At 46.8% G+C, this 21,799-nt stretch overlaps 1 protein-coding gene across 1 annotated transcript in view; it reads right to left on the reverse strand.

Moving 5' to 3' along the window:
• Positions 1 to 20,854, reverse strand: part of sei (potassium voltage-gated channel seizure) — a 245,892-nt gene extending 225,038 nt beyond the window's left edge. Inside the window, 1 exon segment of the mRNA XM_077659340.1 lies at positions 20,638 to 20,854. Coding sequence (XP_077515466.1) covers positions 20,638 to 20,713 — 76 coding nt within the window. The 5' untranslated portion in view covers positions 20,714 to 20,854.
• Positions 20,855 to 21,799: the final 945 nt, after the last annotated feature.

Here is a 21,799-nt window from a genome sequence, read left to right on the forward strand (position 1 = left end):
GTTAATACGTGCTTTCTCTAAAAGCATAAACGGCGAGAGTTCAAGTGGTAATGACACGCCAGCACACATGCCTTTGTAGAGTGCCCTTCGCAAGTTGCTGCCCCCCATTTTATTTTTATTTATTTTTTTACAAGTTCAGGAGGGGGAGTCATACGCACTTAGCAATCCAATATGTGCTCCACATTACTCGCAAGGCCAGGCAGAGCCATGCAGCGGTGGATTTCGTGCAGTCGTCGCTTTCGCATCGAAAAACACGACGCGGAGCCCTGTTTCGCGTGTTTGCTGTGTTGCAAACGGCGCCCCGTCTACGTGCAGGCATAGGTGCACACGCACGCACGCACGCACGCGGACCCCGAAATATAGAAAGAGACGGCTCGATTTGTTCGATTGCGCGCGCGTTCTCGGCCCGGCGCTGAGAAAGTGTGGCGGCCACGCCAAAACGGGTCGTGCCTTCCAGTGCCGCTGCATGTGGCCCGAGACGGGTGCGTGCAGCAGCAGCAGCAGCGGCCCCAGGTCCGGCCAAGCGCCGCCAATCGATGCGTCAGGCCAGCGGAGGCAGCCGCGTCTCGGGCGCTGTAGCTCGCGTCAAGAACGAAACGCCACCGTACGTAGGACGCGTAGTCGACCCAAGTCTATAGAGTACGATACTATCCAAGTCAGAAGTATAGTAAGCTTTCTAAGCAAGAAGTAGAGTAACATACAAATCACCAGTGAAGTATTGCCAAAGGCGGGAGTATATACTCCATTCACTCCCAGATTTGGCGGCTGACAGAAGGCTCTTGCGTGGCAACCCTGTACCCTGCCAGCCGGCATACTGTTGGCAGGTTCGAAACTAAAAGCTCGAAATGGGGGCTGCTCGCGACAACAAGACGCTGCGGAAAAAAAATGTGCCGCGGTGGCAGCGCACCGTGCTTCTCAAGTAGGCGTACCGAAGAATGCTGACAAAAGTCCGCTCCGCCCCGCCTTGGAAAGAAGATCATTATCGAAATGTCCCGCCTACTGTGGCCGCGAGCGATGCGACCGCCATGTTGTTGAGTGTCATGGTTTCCTGCATTGGCACACCGCGCAAATGACGTCGCATGAATGAGCTCTATACTGCTACTCAAGTCGATACTGCTACTCAGGTGTACCAAGTCGAGAATACAGTACTACCCAAGTCATGAGATAGTACTACCACAAGTCAGGAAAATAGTACTATCGAAGACGAGAGTATAGCACTACCAAGCCAGGAGTATAGAATACCCAAGTCGTGACAATAGTAGTACCTAAGTCAGGAGTATAGACAGTGTGGTACTACGCTAATCAGGAGTACAGCACTGCGCGCACTAAACAGCAAGGGCAAGGGTGCGGGCTAGATGTATATATAATAGGTTTTTGGGGAAAAGAAATACCGCAGTATCTGTCTCATATATCGTTGGACACCTGAACTGCGCCGTAAGGGAAGGAATAAAGGAGGGAGTGAAAGAAGAAAGGAAGAAGAGGTGCCGTAGTGGAGGCCACAGGAATAATTTCGACCACCTGGGGACCTTTAGCGTGCACTGACATCGCACAGCACACGGGCACCTTAGCGTTTTTCCTCCATAAAAACGCAGCCGCCGCGGTCGGGTTCGAACCCGGGAACTCCGACCGCGGCGGCTGCGTTTCTGGGGAGGAAAAACGCTGAGGCGCCAGTGTGTTGTTGATTCTTGACTGAAGTAATACATCGCTACACAGGAACAAGAAAACAATTTGGAAGTCAGCGCTTAGAATGCGCCTTGTTTTTGTGTCGGTTGTTTCAGTGCTGCGCTGTTGTCCTTTATACACAATAGAGCTCCACACATATCGACGGCGTACTCGCAACTGCCGGCGCCGCCATTGCCGCCCTATAATGGTTCGGCTTGCAGATGAGGCGTGGCACGTCTTGTGATAGCGACGCAAATGTTTCCGCTAGACTGATGCGTGCCGCTCGGGAGCGGCGTGGTGCTAGCCCCAAGGGAAACGACGCCGGGGAATCGATTTCGCCCATCACTGCAGGCTGGCGAGAAACAGACTCTTTCTCCCCTGAGGCTAGTTAAAGGACGAGGCTTAAAACAGTGCCAGTTAAGACGCACCGTGCGCTGCGGACGAAAGGCAGACCCTTGGGGAGGTAATCACTCCCTCCAGGTTTCGACCGCCTGCTGCAGACACTCCTGGCGCCTGGAGTCGAATTTTCGCAGGACCGCCTTCGTGGGTATACACCGCACCATCCACCACTGCTATAACTAGGCGGATCAGCAGTACAAAAATAAACAAATAGTTAATGTTAATAACCATGCATCCATGCGGTTTGGAGCTGAAGTGAATTGACGTTATCTTTCCTACGCTGCATCTAGGCGCAACCAACAACATGAACCAAATCTCCCCGTAGAAAACGTTATTAGAGGCTTTCGACCAAGCTTTAATGTCCGTCGCTACCGCATACCGCTAAAGCCAGCCAGCAGCGCATGCGCGGATGGTTGCGAAGGGCCGGGTGCGGGCGCTGCCCATGCGACTTGTGGGTAGCTGTAGGCTTAATCTTTCTATACTCTCAGTAAAGATGAGCTTTGTACCTGCCGCTCCCTGCGACCACAAAATAACAAATTTTACTTAAAAAACAATAAAATGAAGCTAATTGCAATAAGGGCTCAATTACTTATTAGCATCCGCCCAATTGTAGGCACACTGTTACAAATGAAAGCCGTGCAGCTTCCACAGAAACTTCGTAGTGGAGAGAAAGTCCCGGTCCGGAGATCGAACCGCCCTATAGGTATTTATTATTGTGTAAGAAGTTTTTGTGTATATTACCTCTCCCCCACCCATAATCTCTTCCTGTCCCCTCACCTCTTTCATTTCATTTCTCCATTCTGCCTGCTATCCTTTATTTCCGCTGAACAGCTCAGGTGCTTCAGTATCGATGGCAGATGCCGGGGCTAACAACAATCTTTTCCTTCCTTTTTATTATTATTTCAATAAACCACTTACTACTACTAGATCGAACCGCGGCCACCGTCCTTCCGAGGCCGTCGCTCTAATAGCTATGAAGCTCCTTCAGCAACGAAGTTTCTGTGAAAGCTGCATAACTTTCTTTTCTAGCCCCATGACGACGCTTGGGTAGACGCCAATAAGTAATCACAACCTTCATCATCATCATCAGCCTTACTACACCCACTGCAGGGCAAAGGCCTCTCCCATGTCTCTCCAATTAACCCTAACCTTTGCCAGCTGCATCCACCCTTTGCCTAAAAACTTCTTAATCTCATCCGCCCACCTAACGTTCTGCCGCCCTCTGCTACGCTTACTTTCTCTTGGAATCCACTCCATTACCCTTAAGGACCAGCGGTTATCTTTCGTTCGCATTACATGCCCTGCCCAAGCCCATTTATTTCTCTTGATTTCGACTAGGATGTCATTAACCAGCGTTTGTTCCCTCACCCACTGTGCCCGCTTCCGGTCTCTTAACGTCCTTATTTCACATCCTTATTTCGACTGTACTCCTTATTGGAAGATTTTCCTGAACACACAGGACGTCTTTGGAGCGAGAGCACAACTCCACCGGAACTTTCACAACCTCTCGTTCACTCCTGCACTGGAAAATTCGAGATAAGCTTGCCAAGGAGGAGTAGCACTAATTAGTGCTTAATGAACCTGTGCTCTCGGCCTCTCCGGTGCTGACGCCGGTATTGTCCAAAGTAGTTTTCTTTAATACCCACCGCGGTGGCTCAGTGGTTATGGCGCTCGACTACTGATCCGGAGTTCCCGGGTTCGAACCCGACCGCGGCGGCTGCGTTTTTATGGAGGAAAAACGCTAAGGCGCCCGTGTGCTGTGCGATGTCAGTGCACGTTAAAGATCCACAGGTGGTCGAAATTATTCCTGTGGCCTCCACTACGGCACCTCTTCTTCCTTTCTTCTTTCACTCCCTCCTTTATTCCTTCCCTTACGGCGCAGTTCAGGTGTCCAACGATATATGAGACAGATACTGCGCCATTTCCTTTCCCCAAAAACCAATTATTATTATTATTATTTCTTTAAGACCGCGTCAAATTATATTAACCGTACCCATCTTTAAGTAAGGGCCTCGCCCACTTAATTACACACGTGCAACAAGACAAGGGGCAAACTTGCGCCCCTACGTTAAAGTGAGCAGACAGCGCCGCCAATGTAGAGAGGGTCGCAGCGTCGCCGCGAAACGTCCCGTACTTCTTGCTGGACTAGGGTCATCAAAACGCCGAATAAACAAATAACTTAGACCTTCCAGACACATGGCGCCTGCGTGAATCTTGGACCTTCCTCTAATCGTACACTCTTTGGCGGGCCCAGCAGCACTGTTCTTCACATTTTTAGCACGCGGTCTCACACCAAATAAGGACGCATCTAGGCCTTCAGAGGCCCTGAGCATCAAATGACATAGAGGTAGACGCAAATAAGAAGTTTTTAAAGCTTGATAAGGTCCTACGAGGTCTCACGTCTCTTGTTTAAGAAATGAAAATACAAAAATCGGTTTTTGGGAAAAGCAAATGGCGCAGTATCTGGCTCACATATCGGCGGACACCTGAACCGCGCCGTAAGGGAAGGAATAAAGGAGGAACTGAGAGAAGAAAGAAAGAAGGAATGAAAGAAAGAAGGAATGAAAGAAGGAAAGAAGGAAAGAAGGAAAGAAAGAAAGAAAGAACGAAAGAAAGAAAGGAAGAACGAAAGAAAGAACGAAAGAAAGAAAGAAAGAAAGAAAGAAAGAAAGAAAGAAAGAAAGAAAGAAAGAAAGAAAGAAAGAAAGAAAGAAAGAAAGAAAGAAAGAAAGAAAGAAAGAAAGAAAGAAAGAAAGAAAGAAAGAAAGAAAGAAAGAGGTGCCGCTATGGAGAGCTCCGGAATAATTTCGACCACCTGGGGATCTTTAACGTGCACTGACATCGCACAGCACACGGGCGCCTTTTGCGTTTCGCCTCCATCGAAACGCGGACGCCGCGGTCGGGTTCGAGCCCGGGCACTCCGGATCAGTAGCCGAGCGCTCTAACCACTGAGCCACCGCGGCGGGACTCTTGTCAACACCATCTTCAGTGTCACGACTAATGTGTATCTCGAACGTTTTTGTTTCGCTGTGCTACATAGCGAGTGCGGGTTGCAGTGCAGCTCTTGTTTCACACGCAGTCATCTATGCTCTTAGCACTCAATGAAAACGTTACTGGAGGGCAACCACAAAGACGAAGGTAGCGACGTCCCAATTTAGTTGAAGAGGTTCCGTAGCAACGGCTGCGCAGCTTCGCCATACTTGACAGGGCATGTAAAATGCAAAGCGCTATAATCTGCATTTTTTCACGGTAACCACGGCAGAGTCATCGTTTCTGCCCGCGGCGAACATAATGTGAGGTTATGCCAAGCACGAACACTGCACGACAGCCTGACTTCTTGGAGAACGCTAAGCTACGAAAATCGAAACTGCGCCCGGAATAGAATGCCTCCTGCAGTAGCGACCTAAATTCTGCGCGTGACACTGTGCTTCATTGATTGATTGATTGATTAATTGATTGATTGATTGATTGATTGATTGATTGATTGATTGATTGATTGATTGATTGATTGATTGATTGATTGATTGATTGATTGATTGATTGATTGATTGATTGATTGATTCTTTGTTTTCTTCCTTTCTTTCACACTATTTCTGAGCAGCCACGATTGATTTCGGAAGTTAAGCACGAAAATACGATTTCGGCATGAGGGACGCACAACAAGTAGGCTATGGTGCCTAAAGACTAATTTCTCGTGGTGCAAAATATTTGCACTGCTGTGTTCCTTCATGTCTGTGTGCGCGAAATACCAGAAAGCCAGGCGCTTAGCCCGAAGCACTTGAAAAGCTTGTTTCCAACATCAAAAAAAAAAAATGATAGTAGCCTTCATCCTCCAATTGTGTCCGGTTATGCATCTGAATTTTTAATTATAGCAGAAGCTGTAATTATTGAATTATATATTGTAAGCTGGGCGACCGAGCTTTACTGGCACTGCCAATAATGGCGCCGAAGAACGAGCCCAGGAACGAGCGTTGATGACGATGATTCACAAATGAGGTTGAAGTTCACGTGAAGCGAAGAGCGATGGTGGATAATCACAGATGCGGATGAAGCTCACGAAAAGTGCTCAGAATATATATATATATATATATATATATATATATATATATATATATATATATATATATATATATATATATATATATATATATATATATATATATATATATATATATATATATATATATATATTGTAAGCTGTGTAAGCGACTTCCTCTGCGACAAGCGGTGTCCGCGTCGTAGTAAATCTCGACCGAAAACTGCTTAGCTAACATACTGGCCGTATCGAATGATCACGTGATCATTACTTTTTTTTTATTCAAAGACTTACCACGTGGCATAAAAGAAGCCGTCGATAAGCTAAAGTAGGTCGTGGAGGCTGTTTTCTTCCAGAAACCTGAGCAGGCTCCTGCACTTAGTGTTGCCGGCTAGCCACAAGGAAAAATGTTCCTCCTTCGTAGCCGTAAGTCCAGCATCCATTAACGTTCTCCAGTCCCGCGTTCCTGGGCACGTCCACAAACGGTGGCGAGGATCCACCCCAGGGGCCGTCGCGGAGCATATGGGACATGTGCTGGGCACTGCATCTTCCTGTGAGTCACCGACGGGGTGTACGTGCCACCCGGCCCTTATCCGTCTAAGAGGTTATGAGGGGAGGGGTACGTTCACGGGGGAATTAGGGCACGGGTACTTCTCCTCATAGCGGACGACAAGATGGGAAGAGCGAAGCGGAGATCAAAAGCGGAGCTAGTCGCGGGTAGGCATTCGTATTTGGGGCTTGGTGCCTACAACAATCTACAACACAACAATCCGGAAAACCTTCGATGGAATAGAGAGACAATTTTTCTGCACCCAGAAAGCGAGGCTCAAGTGTTTACAGTTCCCTATTGAAAAATGTGTACGGGTTGAATAGGTCGACAATTAGGATTCTGGAACATTTCGTTTAACATTACAGGATGAAGCTTCCAAAGCGATTCAGCCTTTGAGAGACTCCTCAGTGGAGGGCTCCGTATAACTTCGATTACCCGTGGTTAATTACCGTGCACTTACATCACACAGTGCATGCAAGTCGTGGGTTCGAACCCGCCCGCTACGGTAGCACTTCGATGGAGGAAAAATGTGAAAGGTCCGTGTACTGTGCGTTGTTAGTCCTCGTTAAGAGCCCCAGGTGGCCGAAATCATCCGGAGCCCTCCACTACGGCGTCCCTCATAGACTGAGCCACTTTGGGACGTCCATCCTATAAAGCCAAACCAAATGTGCCATAATCCTATTTGATGACCCATTCAAACCTATATACATTTTTCAGTAGGGTTGTAACGAGCCTAAACAAAAGTAATGCCAGAGGTGTCGATGGTTTTAAAATGAAACCTCTTAAATATGTTGCTGATCGCCTTGCCACAGTTATAAGACATATTTTCAACCTTGGTCTTAGTCAATGTGTCTTTCCCCGCAAAATGCAGCTTGCACGGGTAACTGTTGTTCATCAAAAGGGCGACAAGAATGACATGAACAATTATCGGCCTATCTCTATCTTACCTATTTTATGTAAAGCTTTCGAGAGAGTGATATTGAGCCGCTTTAGCACATTTGAAGAAAAACATAAGTTAATAACTAACGCTTAGTGTGGCTTTCGGCGAGGTCTAAGTACGGAATTTGCTCTTCTGACAACAAAGGAACATATTTTAATACATTTCGAGAAAGGTAATTTTATATACTTGGAATATTTCTAGACTTTTCCAAGCCGTTCAACCTCATAAATCATAATAATAATAATAATTGGTTTTTGAGGGAAAGGAAATGGCTCAGTATCTGTCTCATATATCGTTGGACACCTGAACCGCGCCATAAGGGAATGGACAAAGGGGGGCGTGAAAGAAGAAAGGAAGAAAGGGGTGCCGTAGTGGAGGGCTCCGGAATAATTTCGACCGCCTGGGGATCTTTAGCGTGCGCTGACATCGAACAGCACACGGGCGCCTTAGCGTTTTTCCTCCATAAAAACGCCGCCACCGCGGTCGGATTCGAACCCGGGAACTCCGGATCAGTAGTCGAGCGCCCTATCCACTGAGCCACCGCGGCGGGTGTTATAAATCATGAAATATTAATTCTAAAATGTCAGCGGTATGGTTTTCGTGGCAAAGTCATACGTTTAATACAATCTTACTTCGAACATCGAAAACAAATAGTTAAAATAGCTTTCTTCTTTCACTCCCTCCCTTATCCCTTCCCATACGGCGCGGTTCAGGTGTCCAACGATATATGAGAGAGATACTGCGCCATTTCCTTTCCCCCAAAAAACCAATTATTATTATTAAAATAGCTGAGTTGGTCTCTGAACAACTATAGATGCGTAGTGGTGTACTGCAGGGCAGTATTTTTGGCCTATTCTTGTTCAACATGTACATAAATGATATTACAAACATTTCCCCCACTGCAAAACTTATTATATATGCCAACGACACGAGCTTTTTTTTTTTCACAGGAAAAAGATAGTGAAGAATTATTTGATTCCGCACAATCTACACTGCTTGCTTTTGAGGAATGGGCTCAGAAAAACTGCCTGACAGTCAATGTGCCCAAAACTAAATGCATTTTGTTCAGGTCTAAGGGGAGAAATATAACATTAAGCAGAAATATAGCCTTACATTCTATTCCGATTGAAATTGCTTCTACTTTTAAAACTTTAGGAGTTGTTTTTCATGAAACTTTATCGTGGGATTATTATATCAACCATCTATCAGCAAAACTCTCTCAGGTTATAGGCCTCATATATCGAAACCGCTGTATTCAGCCCCGAAAGGTTATGCTGGCCATTTATAACACCCTGTTATCCTCAAGGTTAAACTACTGTCAGTCTGGGCGTCTACAACAAAGGAAAACGTACAAAAGCTCCATATACGGCAGATAACGTTTCTTCGTACAGTAGAAAATGTACATAGTCGTTTTCACACCCATGAGCTATTTTTAAAATACAATGTGATGCCTATTATGACAATGTATGACTACCGACTGAGTAAGCTTTATAAACAGGAAGTAAAGAATGGTGGTACGTCCTTAAAACAGTTAAACCTACAAAACAACACCCCAAGTCGCGTCACCCGTTACAGTCAATACTGGAATACAAAAACATACCGCACAACATATGGTCAACAAACACTGCAAAATCAGTTGCCGAGGTTATTAAATAAACTGAAAAGAGAAAATATACATTTAGAAATATATACATTTAAAGAAATCAGAAAATGCTGCATGTCCAAATGATCATGCCTGATTGTCGCTGACAATCCGCAATTACACTTCTTTTTTCTGTTTCTTAATACTTGAGTTTGTTTCAACACCTATATTATTTTCGATTGAATCATTTTCTTCATTCAAAGTGAGCATGTTTACCTAAAGGTTGGTTATTGTATTGCATCCATGCTATTTCCCCCTGACAAGTGAACTGTAATTATGCCTGCCTTTTCTTGCCTTACAAGGTTATAACCGCATAGAATTTTACTTGTCATTGTTTCATACCTTAAATCACGATAATTTTATGTTCTATCCATCAGGTTGTATGTTCTATTCTATGTTCTATCTATTAATTTATGTAATATGTAATACAATTTTATGTTACATCCTGTCTAGAAAAAGGGAATTTATTTTTCAGGGCGTACTGTGAGCTGTGCTGCGTATTGTATCTTTTTTTTTTGCTTATAAGCATTGCCGCTGTATTGTTGCCAAGTGCATGGGGGCCTGCGGCTCTCTCAAGCTGTCGTTTTTGAAAGGTTTTACTGCCGGCCTCCAGTGTCGATTATTATTATTATTATTATTATTATTATTATTATTATTATTATTATTATTATTATTATTATTATTATTATTATTAATATTATTATTAATATTATTATTATTATTATTATTATTATTATTATTATTATTATTATTATTATTATTATTATTATTATTATTATTATTATTATTATTATTATTATTATTATTATTATTATTATTATTAAGAGCGTCTGTTCTCCTCTGATCAACATTCTGGGCATCTTCTTGTGCCCGACGTATCTGGATGCGTTTCATTATTCTCTTATTCAGAGCACGCGTCTCCTCAGTGATGGTTAGTGCCTTCTTCAAGCTTCTGATTTGTTTAATAACCGCTAAAGAGTCCGCGTAGATATGGGCTTCTATTATAGACGCAATGTTATTTATACACTCCAACCCATCACGGACAGCATAGAGCTCCACGATAAGCGGGTCCGGATGGTGCGAGACGAATTCCCGCTGTGTGGCTACCTCGGAATGTGTAGAACTAGTAGTCGCCGTTGTTCAGCACATTTCTATCACCAGTGCGTCCGTAAAGCTTTGCACGTACCCGGATCTATATCCTGAGTGACATGCGCCTCCTCCCCGCCCCCCCCCCCCCCTCCAAAAAAAATGACATCCATGTTGTAAATAGTATCTTGTGTTTTTGTTTTTGTTCTGATTTATTATTCAGTGTCCTGTATCTTGTTTGCTGATTTTGATGTTTTCGAATTTGTTGATTTGTGTTGTCCACTCCTGCCTAAGGCCTGATAATAAGGCTGGCAGTACCTGTAAAATAAAATAAATAAATAACCACTGTTCCAGTTGTCGGCTTTGCTTTACGATGGGGTTTGGTCGTCTTGTTTGTAGTTACTGTAGCCTATGCCTACGGAGGGGGTCTATCCTTTTCGGTGGCTGCGCTGTCACCTCACTGCGTACAGCTGCAACGGGCGTTAGGTACTTACTCTTGAGATATCTAGTTGCCTCTCTCTCAGTGCTCAACAACTTCAATAAGTGTGTTCAGCTGTGCATATTCCTCAAAAATCGGGATGGGCGTGAGTTTTGGCAAGGCCGTGACAGTGTGCATCGGATTCCTATTTGTTGTCTCTAGCGCCGCCTATTGGTGTCTTGCCACTCGGTGGAACTGAACCTGCTATAGTACCCTGGGTTGAAGTACTGAACGTACAAGACGTCTGGTCATCTCGATCCTGGCCCCTCCACCCCTAGATGAGACGTGCTTGATCAAGTTCAACGTAGCCGCTGATGCTTTCTTTGTCCTCTGCAGCCATTGTGTTCCTTTGAGTTATGCGTGTCTAGCCCAAGGACCCTCAGCTCGTCCACATCGTGTAATGTGTGGTTACGAATCTTGAGCGTGAACCTTGTACCTGAAATTTCTTTATTCCGTTATTGCTAGCCACGTGAATGCAGCTAGACTTTTGTGGCCACAGCTTCGCCGACGTACTCCTTCAGTGTGTTTAAGACTCCGTGTAAATGAAGTTTCTGCGCCTCAGTATGTTTATGAGCTGAGAATATCGTAACATCAACTGCGTAAATTATGAGCAGTATATGTGGTATTTCTCCTAATTCCCAAGCCAGTGGTATGAAAGCTATATTAAATAGTAAGGTTGCTAATACTGAGCCTTGTGGCACTCCACTATTTGAAGCGTAATTACCGGTTTGTTTTCCATTAAGCCGAATAGAAAATTTCCTGGCAGGTTGTGCCCAACTTCCGTAATCTGCAAGGAAAGACTCAAATCTTCCAAGCTCTCAAGGATGTTTGCACGTGACACATTGCCGTACTTTTTCGCTACGTCAGTAGCCACCACCGTGCGTACAAGGTGGCTAGAAGGCGACACATGCATGACGTCTTCAGCCAGTGTGGCCAGTCCTATTTCCTTGCCGAGGTTTGACCTGAGCCCAATTTGTCGCGAATGGTATCTTTGCTCATTTTAAAGCCACCATGATAAGCGCTACCCTCTTCTCACAAATTTTACAAATTGTAGGAGTTAATGATATTGGCCGCAATGATTGTATGCTGGCGGGAGGTCTTCCAGCCTTTGGTGTCGGGGCGACGATCGGGTGTTTCTACTCTTGGGAAATTTCCCCTCTTTGCCAGACCTCATTCATCACACCTAAAATGGTATCAACTGCTTCTCTTTCAAAGTTTTAAAGATTTCATACTGAATATTGTCATGTTCCGGCATTGTTCTTCCGCTTGCTTCTTCTATAGCAGTCATCAGCTTCAATTTGTTAAGCAAAGATGTTGTTCCCATCTTGTCCATCGCGTCTTTCGTCGGCGGTAGAGCGAGGTAGCGCTCTCAGGGAAAAGAAACAAGTCTGGCTGCTTTTGTTGACTGAATTTTCATTTCTCTTTTTGACTTAAAACCCATTCGTTACGCTAAACAATAAATTTTTTATTATGCAGCGAGTTTTCAAGCGTAAACTAGCGCCACGTAATCCCAAGGGACGATGAAAACGAAGGAGGTTACCAGGACACGAAAGGTGGACTAACTGTCGCACTCAAGATGGTACCTGAACGGCGTCGTGGGAGAAAGAAATGAGGAAGAGGTGGAAGAACGAAAAGCGAAAGAATCGCCGTATGGGGGATACTGGAATCATTACTTCCGCCTGGGGTTCTTTAAACGCCCACTCAGATCGCGCAGCATACGGCTGTCTTTTTACCTTTCTCCTCCATAGAGAAGCGGCCGCCGCTAGCGGAATTTGATCTCGATGTTTTGCTGGGCTGCCGAATGCCCCATTTCCAATGAGCCACCACGGCGGTTTATGCAAGAGGAGAACAGAACCTACAAGGTCATCGGAAGCCAGCGCAGGGTGAGAACGAGGTTTTACTGACATAGAAATATACACGTATAATACACTTTTTTTCTTTGTAGCGCACCGACATCCACGCCACTTTGCGCACTACACGAGGGGCCGCATATCCAATACACCTCTCGTGAAATGACAAAGTGTGGTTTCTCCAAAATTCGCTACCTCCTTTCTCCTGTTCAGTTCACCTGGCCTCCGTTCAAAATAAAACGTCTTCCTTTTCTTCTCTCACCTGTTTCATTCGTTCCATCTCCCCCTCACGGCGTGGTAGCTTCCTCATCCGGGCGGATGAAGAAGCTACCACGCCGTTCCGTTCGTCAGAACTTCCTTTTCCTACTTCTCCTTAATGCATACATCTACGGGCACCGCAACGCACCACAATGATTTTCCGGATCACTACTACGACAATCATAAACGAGAACTTTACACGCGCGCGCCACTCAAACACCACTAATGAATGGAATGGCCTTCCCGAAGACATTGTCTGCATCACGAGCAACGAAAATTTTGGAGACAGTTTGGTAACGCATCTAAGTGATTAGGCAGAATTACTGACCCGAGTGTGAACTGTTTTACCTCCTTTGCTTTATTGTTGTCTGTTTGTTTTCTTTTTCGCCTAGTTTTACCCCAAAAAATCTTATGCATATCCTCTTGTGTATGTACATCTGTAAATGTACTACCTCGATGGAAAGAAACGCGAACAACCCGGCGCCAACACGCTCCGCTGTTGGAATTTATTTTCATCGCGCTCTTACCTGGGTGGTACGAAAAATACCTTAGAGTCGTGTTAGAATGTATCATGGACGAGTCTAGGGTCTTTTTGCTATCACCGAAGTAAAAGCATGGCGAATAGAAATTGAAACAGCGGAGCGTGTTGGCGCCGGGTTGTTCGCGTATCTTTCCATCGAGGTAGTACACCGCACCTACTGCACTTTCTTTTTAGACTGTTTATTTGTTAACGTATAATGACACAATGTAATGCCTTAATGATGTTGTGATGACGCCTCCCCCCTCGCCGTAAGTAATTCCCCCCACCCCCCCACCGGGGGCCTTTAGGGTAATAAAATGAAATGAAAAAAATACAAGGGTGTGGTTCCTCGCTCAGCCAAGCCGCTATCACTGTTAATTTTTTACTAAGCCACCCTCGTTCCCACATAATTTATTAGACTTCCCATAATAAAAAAGAGTAATTTTCATAATCAGAAACAGAAAATCTCTCCCTGCTTTCGGACCCACGTGGTTGACTCTATCCAAAACTTTAGCAGACAAGCTAGTTTTAGTGAAACATGTAAAAAGCGCTTATACTACACCAAGGCTAAATACTACGGAACAAAGTACCTGCACAGAGGGTCTCTCATAGTGCCTGTAAAATAAGATAAAGCTTTCTTCTTCCTGTTCTGGAGCAGGGAGCAATTATGACGAGCAAGCCAACAGCATGAAGCTCATGCGTTCACTTTCTGAAGATTCGCTGTCATATGGGACGCGTATCGCATTCCCTTCTTTTTTCCCCTCATTTGTAGGGCTTCTTCTCCCAAAGTGTGGCCCTTTTCTCCAACTCGCGGTGCGTGTCTCTGGGACCTGGGCTCTGCGTGATACCCAAACCCCGCTGTTTCTCCATCGTCAATTGGGCGTAGCGAGTGTCCGCTTCCTATGCGGGCCCCAACTCCCTCCTCCGCCGCCTGCAACCCGCACACATAACGCCGTACAAGTAACGCGCAGCGGCGACGAGCAAACAAGACTCCGTGAACATCACGAGCAGGCGCCGCCCGCATCCGAAACCTCACGACGGCGTGGGGCTCGCGGTCTTCGAGCGGGCTTCTTCGCGTCCCTGTCCGCCGTCGCAGTGCGCAGTAAAATAAAAACAAAACACAAAAAAACAGCATGTCAGTACCTCCGTCCGCTTCGCTGAGTTGGTAATTCACGACAAACTTTGCGAACCGTTTTGGACGGGTATAGGCAGACGACAGGCAGATTTCGTCGAGCAGTGTCACCGGATCACAGAACACAGCGATGTGGGTGCAATAAATCTATAATCTCAAAGCGTTACCTTTTTGCGCTGCTATTTGTGTGCCAGTTTGAGATGGGCAATGTCTGGTTCAAGCGAGCGAGAAGAGACAGGTAGCGGCCCTCAGCGAATGCCCTTCTATTTTCAGCTCGCTCATACGCGCTAGCATCTAATGTGTACGTAATCTTGTACTGATCTCGAATGTGTGCATTTGCATGCCCTGGAAACTGATCGTTCCACTTCAGTGGCCCAAGCCCAGTAAAGTTACCATTTCCTTTCCTCGTTAATTTCTCCATATCTTTTACCTTTTATCGATTTCAGATACTTACAATCATGCTGTCAGCCGGCGTTTTGTGTACTTATTCACATTTGAACAATGTTCGCTTTTAATGTTAACCCAAGTTCAGGATTCTTGGACATCAATTTTAATTGTGAGGCAACTACGAAATATTATAAGGTTTACAGCTGCAGAAATATTGAAGGTAAGAATCCATTATTCCGATGTGTAGCAAAGTATTTCTTTTAATGTTTGTCCATCGCACGCAAAAAAAATATCAATGAGAACCTTTTTGACGATAGCAAGAGCGTTATAGCAAAAAAAATGGAAGCCTGCCGAGGGAAGATCTGCAGACTTATTGATTGTTATATAATGAAATCTTGCTATAAAGAAAAAAAATGCGATCATCAACAATTTTGCTTTGAAAAATGCGCTTGTCCATAATTTCTGGGCATGCACTCTTCAGAAAACATGGTCTGCTAAAGATTTAGCAGACATACAACTTTCCATTACTGTAGTATATATAGAAAAAGAAAGCCTATTATATAACACCCCCAAAGATACCAAAGATACCCCTACAATTAAAAAAACCTTCTGCAAAATGAGGAGGCCAGTTCCAAGAACCCGAACCAAATACGCTAAAGACAGTTCGAAGTATCAGGTCCCAGGGACTCCGAATGCGTTTAGTTTTGAAAATGAACTTAGCCCATCTATGAATCGCTTTAAGAAAAAATCAAGTATTTTATAGACATTGATCCTCATTTACCATGGCCCTTTCTTAACATTTTGTTATCCTTTGGCGCATATTTGTCATTATTATTTACTGTCACTTTTCCTTCTTCGTAATATTTCAAGTTTCTACTCTGATCTCCAGTTGATTATTCAATATTTGTTTTTTCTGTGTTTCCAATGCAGCGCTTGTTCATTTGCTTTTGTCTAAATGTTGTCACCACTGCAATACATTTTCCGCGTTCGTGGGTTGCGCTGCCGTTTTTTTTTTTCCAATGCAGTGCGTTTTCACTAGCGTTTGCGTAAATGTTCTCATTGCTTCATCATATTTTTACGCGTGTTGTGTACCGCTGCCACTGTTATGGGTGCTGGGACCTCGTCAGGCCAAATGGTCTTTTGTCTCGACTCTCACTTTCTGTTTCGAAAGGGGAAAATAAAACTTCAAACTTCGAAACTAAGTTCATGTGCCACTAGGTTTATTGCTTTAACTGCACCAGCAAATACCGATGCGGACCCTCGTATGCACAGCCTGCTTCCTACTTTCCTGCTACTACCAACGGCCGCGTACTTAAAAAGCAATCAGCGATCAGTTGCGGCCGGCGGGAGACGGCGGTGATTGAAGCTCGTTGGGCGAGGCCCTTGTTCCGCAGCGGACTTGCCTACCCTGGTGACCATCGCTTTCCAGTCTGTCTTCCTCCTCTCTTTCTTGCCATTTTGTTTTCAATTCGTAATTCCAAGCATATGATCGCTATATCATGCAATGCCGCAAGTCCCTCTCCCATTCAATACAGAAGTCGTCTGCTCCGACTGTGTTTGCCAAGTTTTAAACATTTTAGGCCTACGTGGTGTAACTCCGTATCCGATTGCAGCGTTTAGCGCAGCATTCCTGCCTGACTACGTACTGAAGAAAAGAGATGCGACTGAAATAGAAGCAGCAGACGAATAGAAGCTCGCAGAGAAAGGCGAGCATTCGCTGCGCACCTGATGTCGCCGTTCACTGCGGAACTGCGGCGACGAAACATATGAAAGCCTTAGTTACACCACGGAGTTTTTATCAGCGATGGTAGCTCTTTTCGGACAACATAATGACCATGTATTGGAAAAAACGAAAAACTATCTATTCAATTCGTTCCCTCAAACTATAGATGCGCAAAGCAAACTATAACGCTTGCAGTTCCTAAGGATACAAGTGTCCACGTCTGTGAATGCTTCTGCACTCGCCTCCACTACAGTACTCGAAGCGCCCTGCGCCCGACACTCCAAACTATCTTTCAGGCGATTTGCATGTACAGGGACGGAAGCCGCAGGTGGCACACAGCAATGATCTTGAGGATGGTACCATGTGCTACGCCTCGTAGTGCCATATATCATCTAACCCAGAATAAAAGTGACAGCCGTCCCGAAAGTCTTTCACAATAACAAGCACACCCACTGTGCCTCAAAGGTTATTTGGTTATTTCCACAACCCGTTGGACATACTAAACGGAAGCACTTTAAATGGCAACAATGACATTCATTGTACTGACGTGAAAGAAAATGACAAGGAAAGTGGAGAAATTTGTAACAAGAAGACTTCCGGTCATAAAAATCTAGTGGAAATCGCGCTTCATCAGTAGCCTGACTACGCCCACTGCTGGACAAGGGCCCCTCCCATGTATTTCGAATTAGCCTTGTCCTGTGCAAGCCGCGGTCATCTTATCCCTGCAAACTTCTTAATCTCATCGGCCCACCTAGCTGTCTGCCGCCCACTCCTACTCTTTCCTTCTCTTGAAGTCCAGTCTGTTACCCTTAAGGACCAGCGGTTATCTTGCCTTCGCGTTGCATGCCCTTTTCATGTTTATTTCTTCTAGATTTCGGCTAGAATGCCGTTAACTGTTGTTTCTTCCCTGACCAACTCTGCCCTCTTCCTGTCTCTTAACGTTACACCTATAATTTTCATTTCTATATCTCGCTGCGTTGTCCTCAATTTAAGTTGAACAATTATCGTCAGCCTCCACGTTTATGCCCCATAGTTAAGTACCGGTAAAATATAGATGTTAAATAATTTCGCGTTTAAGAGGCTGCAATTAGTGAGGACCACGTCATCGCCGGCAGTGGGTACATCGCGTCAACTTTAATCGGCTCTGTACATTGAGAATCGTTTTATGTTTAGCACCAGCAAAATACTCGTCTCAAATACGTTTTCAATCTGGAAAAGACATAGTGGACGCGTAACAAGCAAAAAACTGACTCGCCTAAAAAAAACCGGTATCGAGAGATTCCGTCAAAATAGCACTCGCGTCAGCATGCTGATACCACGGGCAGCCTGAGTGCCTCTTGACCAATATCAGCGAGCTATGGCAATTTGAACAGCGAGACAGTGGTCGTTGGTCAGGACACCGACAACCGACTCGTCAGCAGGGGCAGCCAGGACCAAGTCTTAGTCAAAGGATGAAGACACTAATCAAGGCGCTTAATGGGCAAAAGGAATGCGATCGGATCGTGACTGTAGCGCGAGAGCTGACATTTACGCGAACTTCTTCGTAAACACGATCGCACGATAAAATCGGCAGACTGCTATGAGAGTGGGCTGAGTTAACAACGGCGTAGGCGGTTTCCTTTTAATATTTTTTTAACGTTGCAACGACGTTTCTGTGGCAGCTTCGGGCGGTGAGGAGTAATTTCTCAGCGCAGAACAAAGGCTCCAGCTTCTGCGACGCGATTCGCGCTGCATTTGGTTCAGCACACAGACGCGTACGCACAAAGATTCTGTCCGCGCCAACGCGCGCCGTCTTCTCGGAAATGTCTCCCTTCGCGTTCCGAGCAGACGATCTCCCAGGTCGCGCGAGTGGCACGTGACAGACGAAACACGGGTCCCCGAACAAATCGATGGCACAGCGGCAGAGGCCCCAAATTTGAGAAATAAAACGGAGGACGAAAAAAAAATGCAGCGAAGAAAGAGAGAAGAACAATGAGAGGGAGAAGGCTCGGCGGCCAGCTTCTTCGCACGGTGGTGGTACCGCCGGTGTATAATCGATTCGATTCTTCGCGCAATATGTCTCCATCTCGCAGGTCTTAGGCCAGCTGAGGGGGCCCCACCCAAACAATTCACAGCTCGATGGCGCGTCGAGCCCAACAGTTAGACTAGAAATCCGCGGGGTGCTGCAGAAACGCGACGTCTCCTGTTGATGTCATCGTCGGCGATTATCAGCGGCCGGCCGTCTCGCCAGCGGTGGCAGATTGAAAGGAGGCATTTCCCATTCCTGGCAAAGAGCGAGAACGTCCTTATGCTGCACTTATTAAGTGCAGCGGCTCGCGATCGCTTGACAGCGAACAGGTTACCTCGGCTCATTTCATGAATGACAACGCTTTGAGAGGCGTTCAACGGTGTCACCAGCCATTTCGTTACCGTGCAGCGATGAGTGATGAAGGTGGTGGTTGTTGAAGCCTCTGGAAACAGACCGTTTCTGTTTCGTTCATTTGAGGTCGGACATTATCGAAGCGAGCCATTTTTTTATACTTAACCAGGTTGTTCCGTTACCTTAAGTGTGTGGCACGTAATTCTTAATAAATTGCACAATCGGCTTAATGGAAATTCTATGAACACTAGTAAGATTAGCGTAGGTCGAGAGAACAGTGGGACGACCACATCACAAAGAACGAGCACGCCAGCGTGATCTGTTACATTTGCGGCATTTTACAGTTTGACAAGAAAGCGCTTGAAGGTTTTGCGCACGCTTCCTGCTTTTTCGTTCCATACTCAGCCGCAACGCGCACTAACAACATGCTACAGAAACCGAAGCCCGGCATGCACCTGACAGAGCCAACTGGCAAAGCTAGGCGACCATTCTGCCACCTTTCAACCGCGACAAAATTACATTTTCTCACCCAGAGAAGACAAAACTTTAAGGAGACGTTGCCATTTTAATCACTACTGTTTAAAATTTAGCGTTTGTTTTTATTAAAGGCAGTGGCACTAATCTGCTCACGTGTACCGGAGCACGGAGTTGGGTGCTTTTTGCAAAGAGTTGTATTACTTCATGTACTTCTCAGAAGCACCTTCATCCAGCCAGCAAGCCGCCGCTTGGAAGTGGACGCCGTGGCGTTTCCACAGTCTCCGCTTCCACGGACCCTTACAGCCGCTTTAAGTGACATAATCACCACTCCTCGAGGCACACAGATACTGCGAATTACAGCGACACGCTACACGAACTATTCTGAAGTTACAATACCCGGCTATATAACGACGCATGCTGTAACAAAAAGAAACCCATTTGGCCTTTCTTACTTATAAAGAAAGCAAGCGATTACCGAAGTCTCGTTTAATAAGCCACTTGTAACTTTCATAAATCGGAGCTGAAAGTATTTGTTTCACGTCGTGTATGTTTCCCACGCAAGGCAACCGCACCAGTGAGGTGCTCTTTAGACAGCGAAGCATCTACGTTGTTGTGCACCCACCGAGACAACCAACCACATTTAACCCAGCAACTACTTGGTCGATATCACGTCGTACGCGGCTCTCGAAGCTTGCTTTACAGAAGCCTGAGCAAGGAGAAACACGTTCTGCATTCGCACCTACCTCCTCCTTTGTGCGAAGTCAAAAACAAGCAACCGAATCAACCTTCGGCTCCGTGAACAGAGCCCGCTGGAGCCGGCGGCTGACACCTAAAACAAGAAGCGCTGGCACCGGGGCCCTCTTCTCCGGGTTAGAAAAATAACTCGCAAGTTCACGCAGGGTGCAAGTGAAAAGTGTCAGCACACGGAAGCGGCTGCGGGAGACTAGCGTCGGAGCAACTGGTCGGCACGGCGCGGCTGAGGACGACGCAGCTACCGCGTCATGTCAGCGCCGTGCGGAGGACGGGGCGCAATTAGCGCAGTGGCCGCGGAAGAGGGCTGCCTGTGTTTATACCGCGGCGGGGCTTCAAGGCGAAAGCGTCTCTCAGAGCAGGAAAGAGGTGCAGCGCTGGCACTTACTCATGCCGTCGAACTTGCGGATGATGGAATCGATGAAGGTGTTGTGGGGGGCAACGTGCCCCCTGCGAACGGGCATCGTGGCGCCGACGTCGTCTCACGAGTCAGGGCCAGACGACGACTACGTGCCGCGTCGAAGGCGACGACGAAAGCGGGGCGGCCCGCCGCGGGCGAGCCGCCGCCATCGCACCACTACGCCACCGGAACAACAACAGTAACTGGCGCGGGAGGCGTCTCCTCGGATGGGCGCTCTCCTCGGAGCGGGCATAGTCCGCTGCTGTCAGCCTCAGCGCTGGCCGGCTCGCTCAGCGGCGGCCGCAACAGTGCGATGCTGGTCGGAGCGGAGGCGCCATTCGGTGCTGCACTGGTCTGCGGGAGACGCGGGGTCGCATCATCCTCGCCGCTGCTGCAGGCGTCGAGCTTCCCACCGGCCGCAAACGCATCGTCGTCCTAGCCCTACTACACTGCGGCCGCTCTCATATCGCCGTCTGCTCCTCGTCCCCGGGCCGCCAACGCCACCACACCGCCGCACTCGTCGGCACGGATCGCGGCGGCACCAGCTTGCGGATCGCTGCGAACGCGCGCGCTCGCTCTCGCCCGGACACTGGCGCCGCGCCACGGCCGCGGGCGCAAACCCGGGGAGGAGGCTGCCGCGGTTCGAGCGCCGCGACATGAAGCTTCGCGCTGTTCAGCGCCCGGACGACACTCGTGAAACTGGAAACCCTGGCGCCACGCCGCCCGACAAAGGGGGGGAGGCAGCTTCTCGGAGCGCCCCGGCAAGTTCCCGGAAGGAGGAGAAAAGGGTGGCGAGCTTCCTGCGTCGGCGTTCTGATTAGGGATACAGGACGCTGTCCCAAAACGCATCGTTCGGATTCCGGCCCGGTGAAAAGCATGAGTTGACCTGGCGTCGCACAAGCCCGGCCATTTATTGCGGTGACGGCAGGTTTTTTTTACGGGACAGACCGCTTAACAATCGTGGGCGACACGGGATAACTTCTCAGTACTCCCGTGAAATGAAATTCCCCAGGTGCTTTATTGCAATCAGTAATGTAAATGTTTGATTGTTCGTGGCTGATGCCTCCGCGTTTTGATAGAAATAGTTGCAGAAAAAAGGTATGCGTCGCTGTGCGCGGTTAGCAAACTACACCAAGCAGCAAAAAAAAAA

The sequence above is a fragment of the Amblyomma americanum genome, chromosome 3 (genome assembly GCF_052857255.1).
Source record: "Amblyomma americanum isolate KBUSLIRL-KWMA chromosome 3, ASM5285725v1, whole genome shotgun sequence".
NCBI classification, from domain to species: domain Eukaryota; kingdom Metazoa; phylum Arthropoda; class Arachnida; order Ixodida; family Ixodidae; genus Amblyomma; species Amblyomma americanum.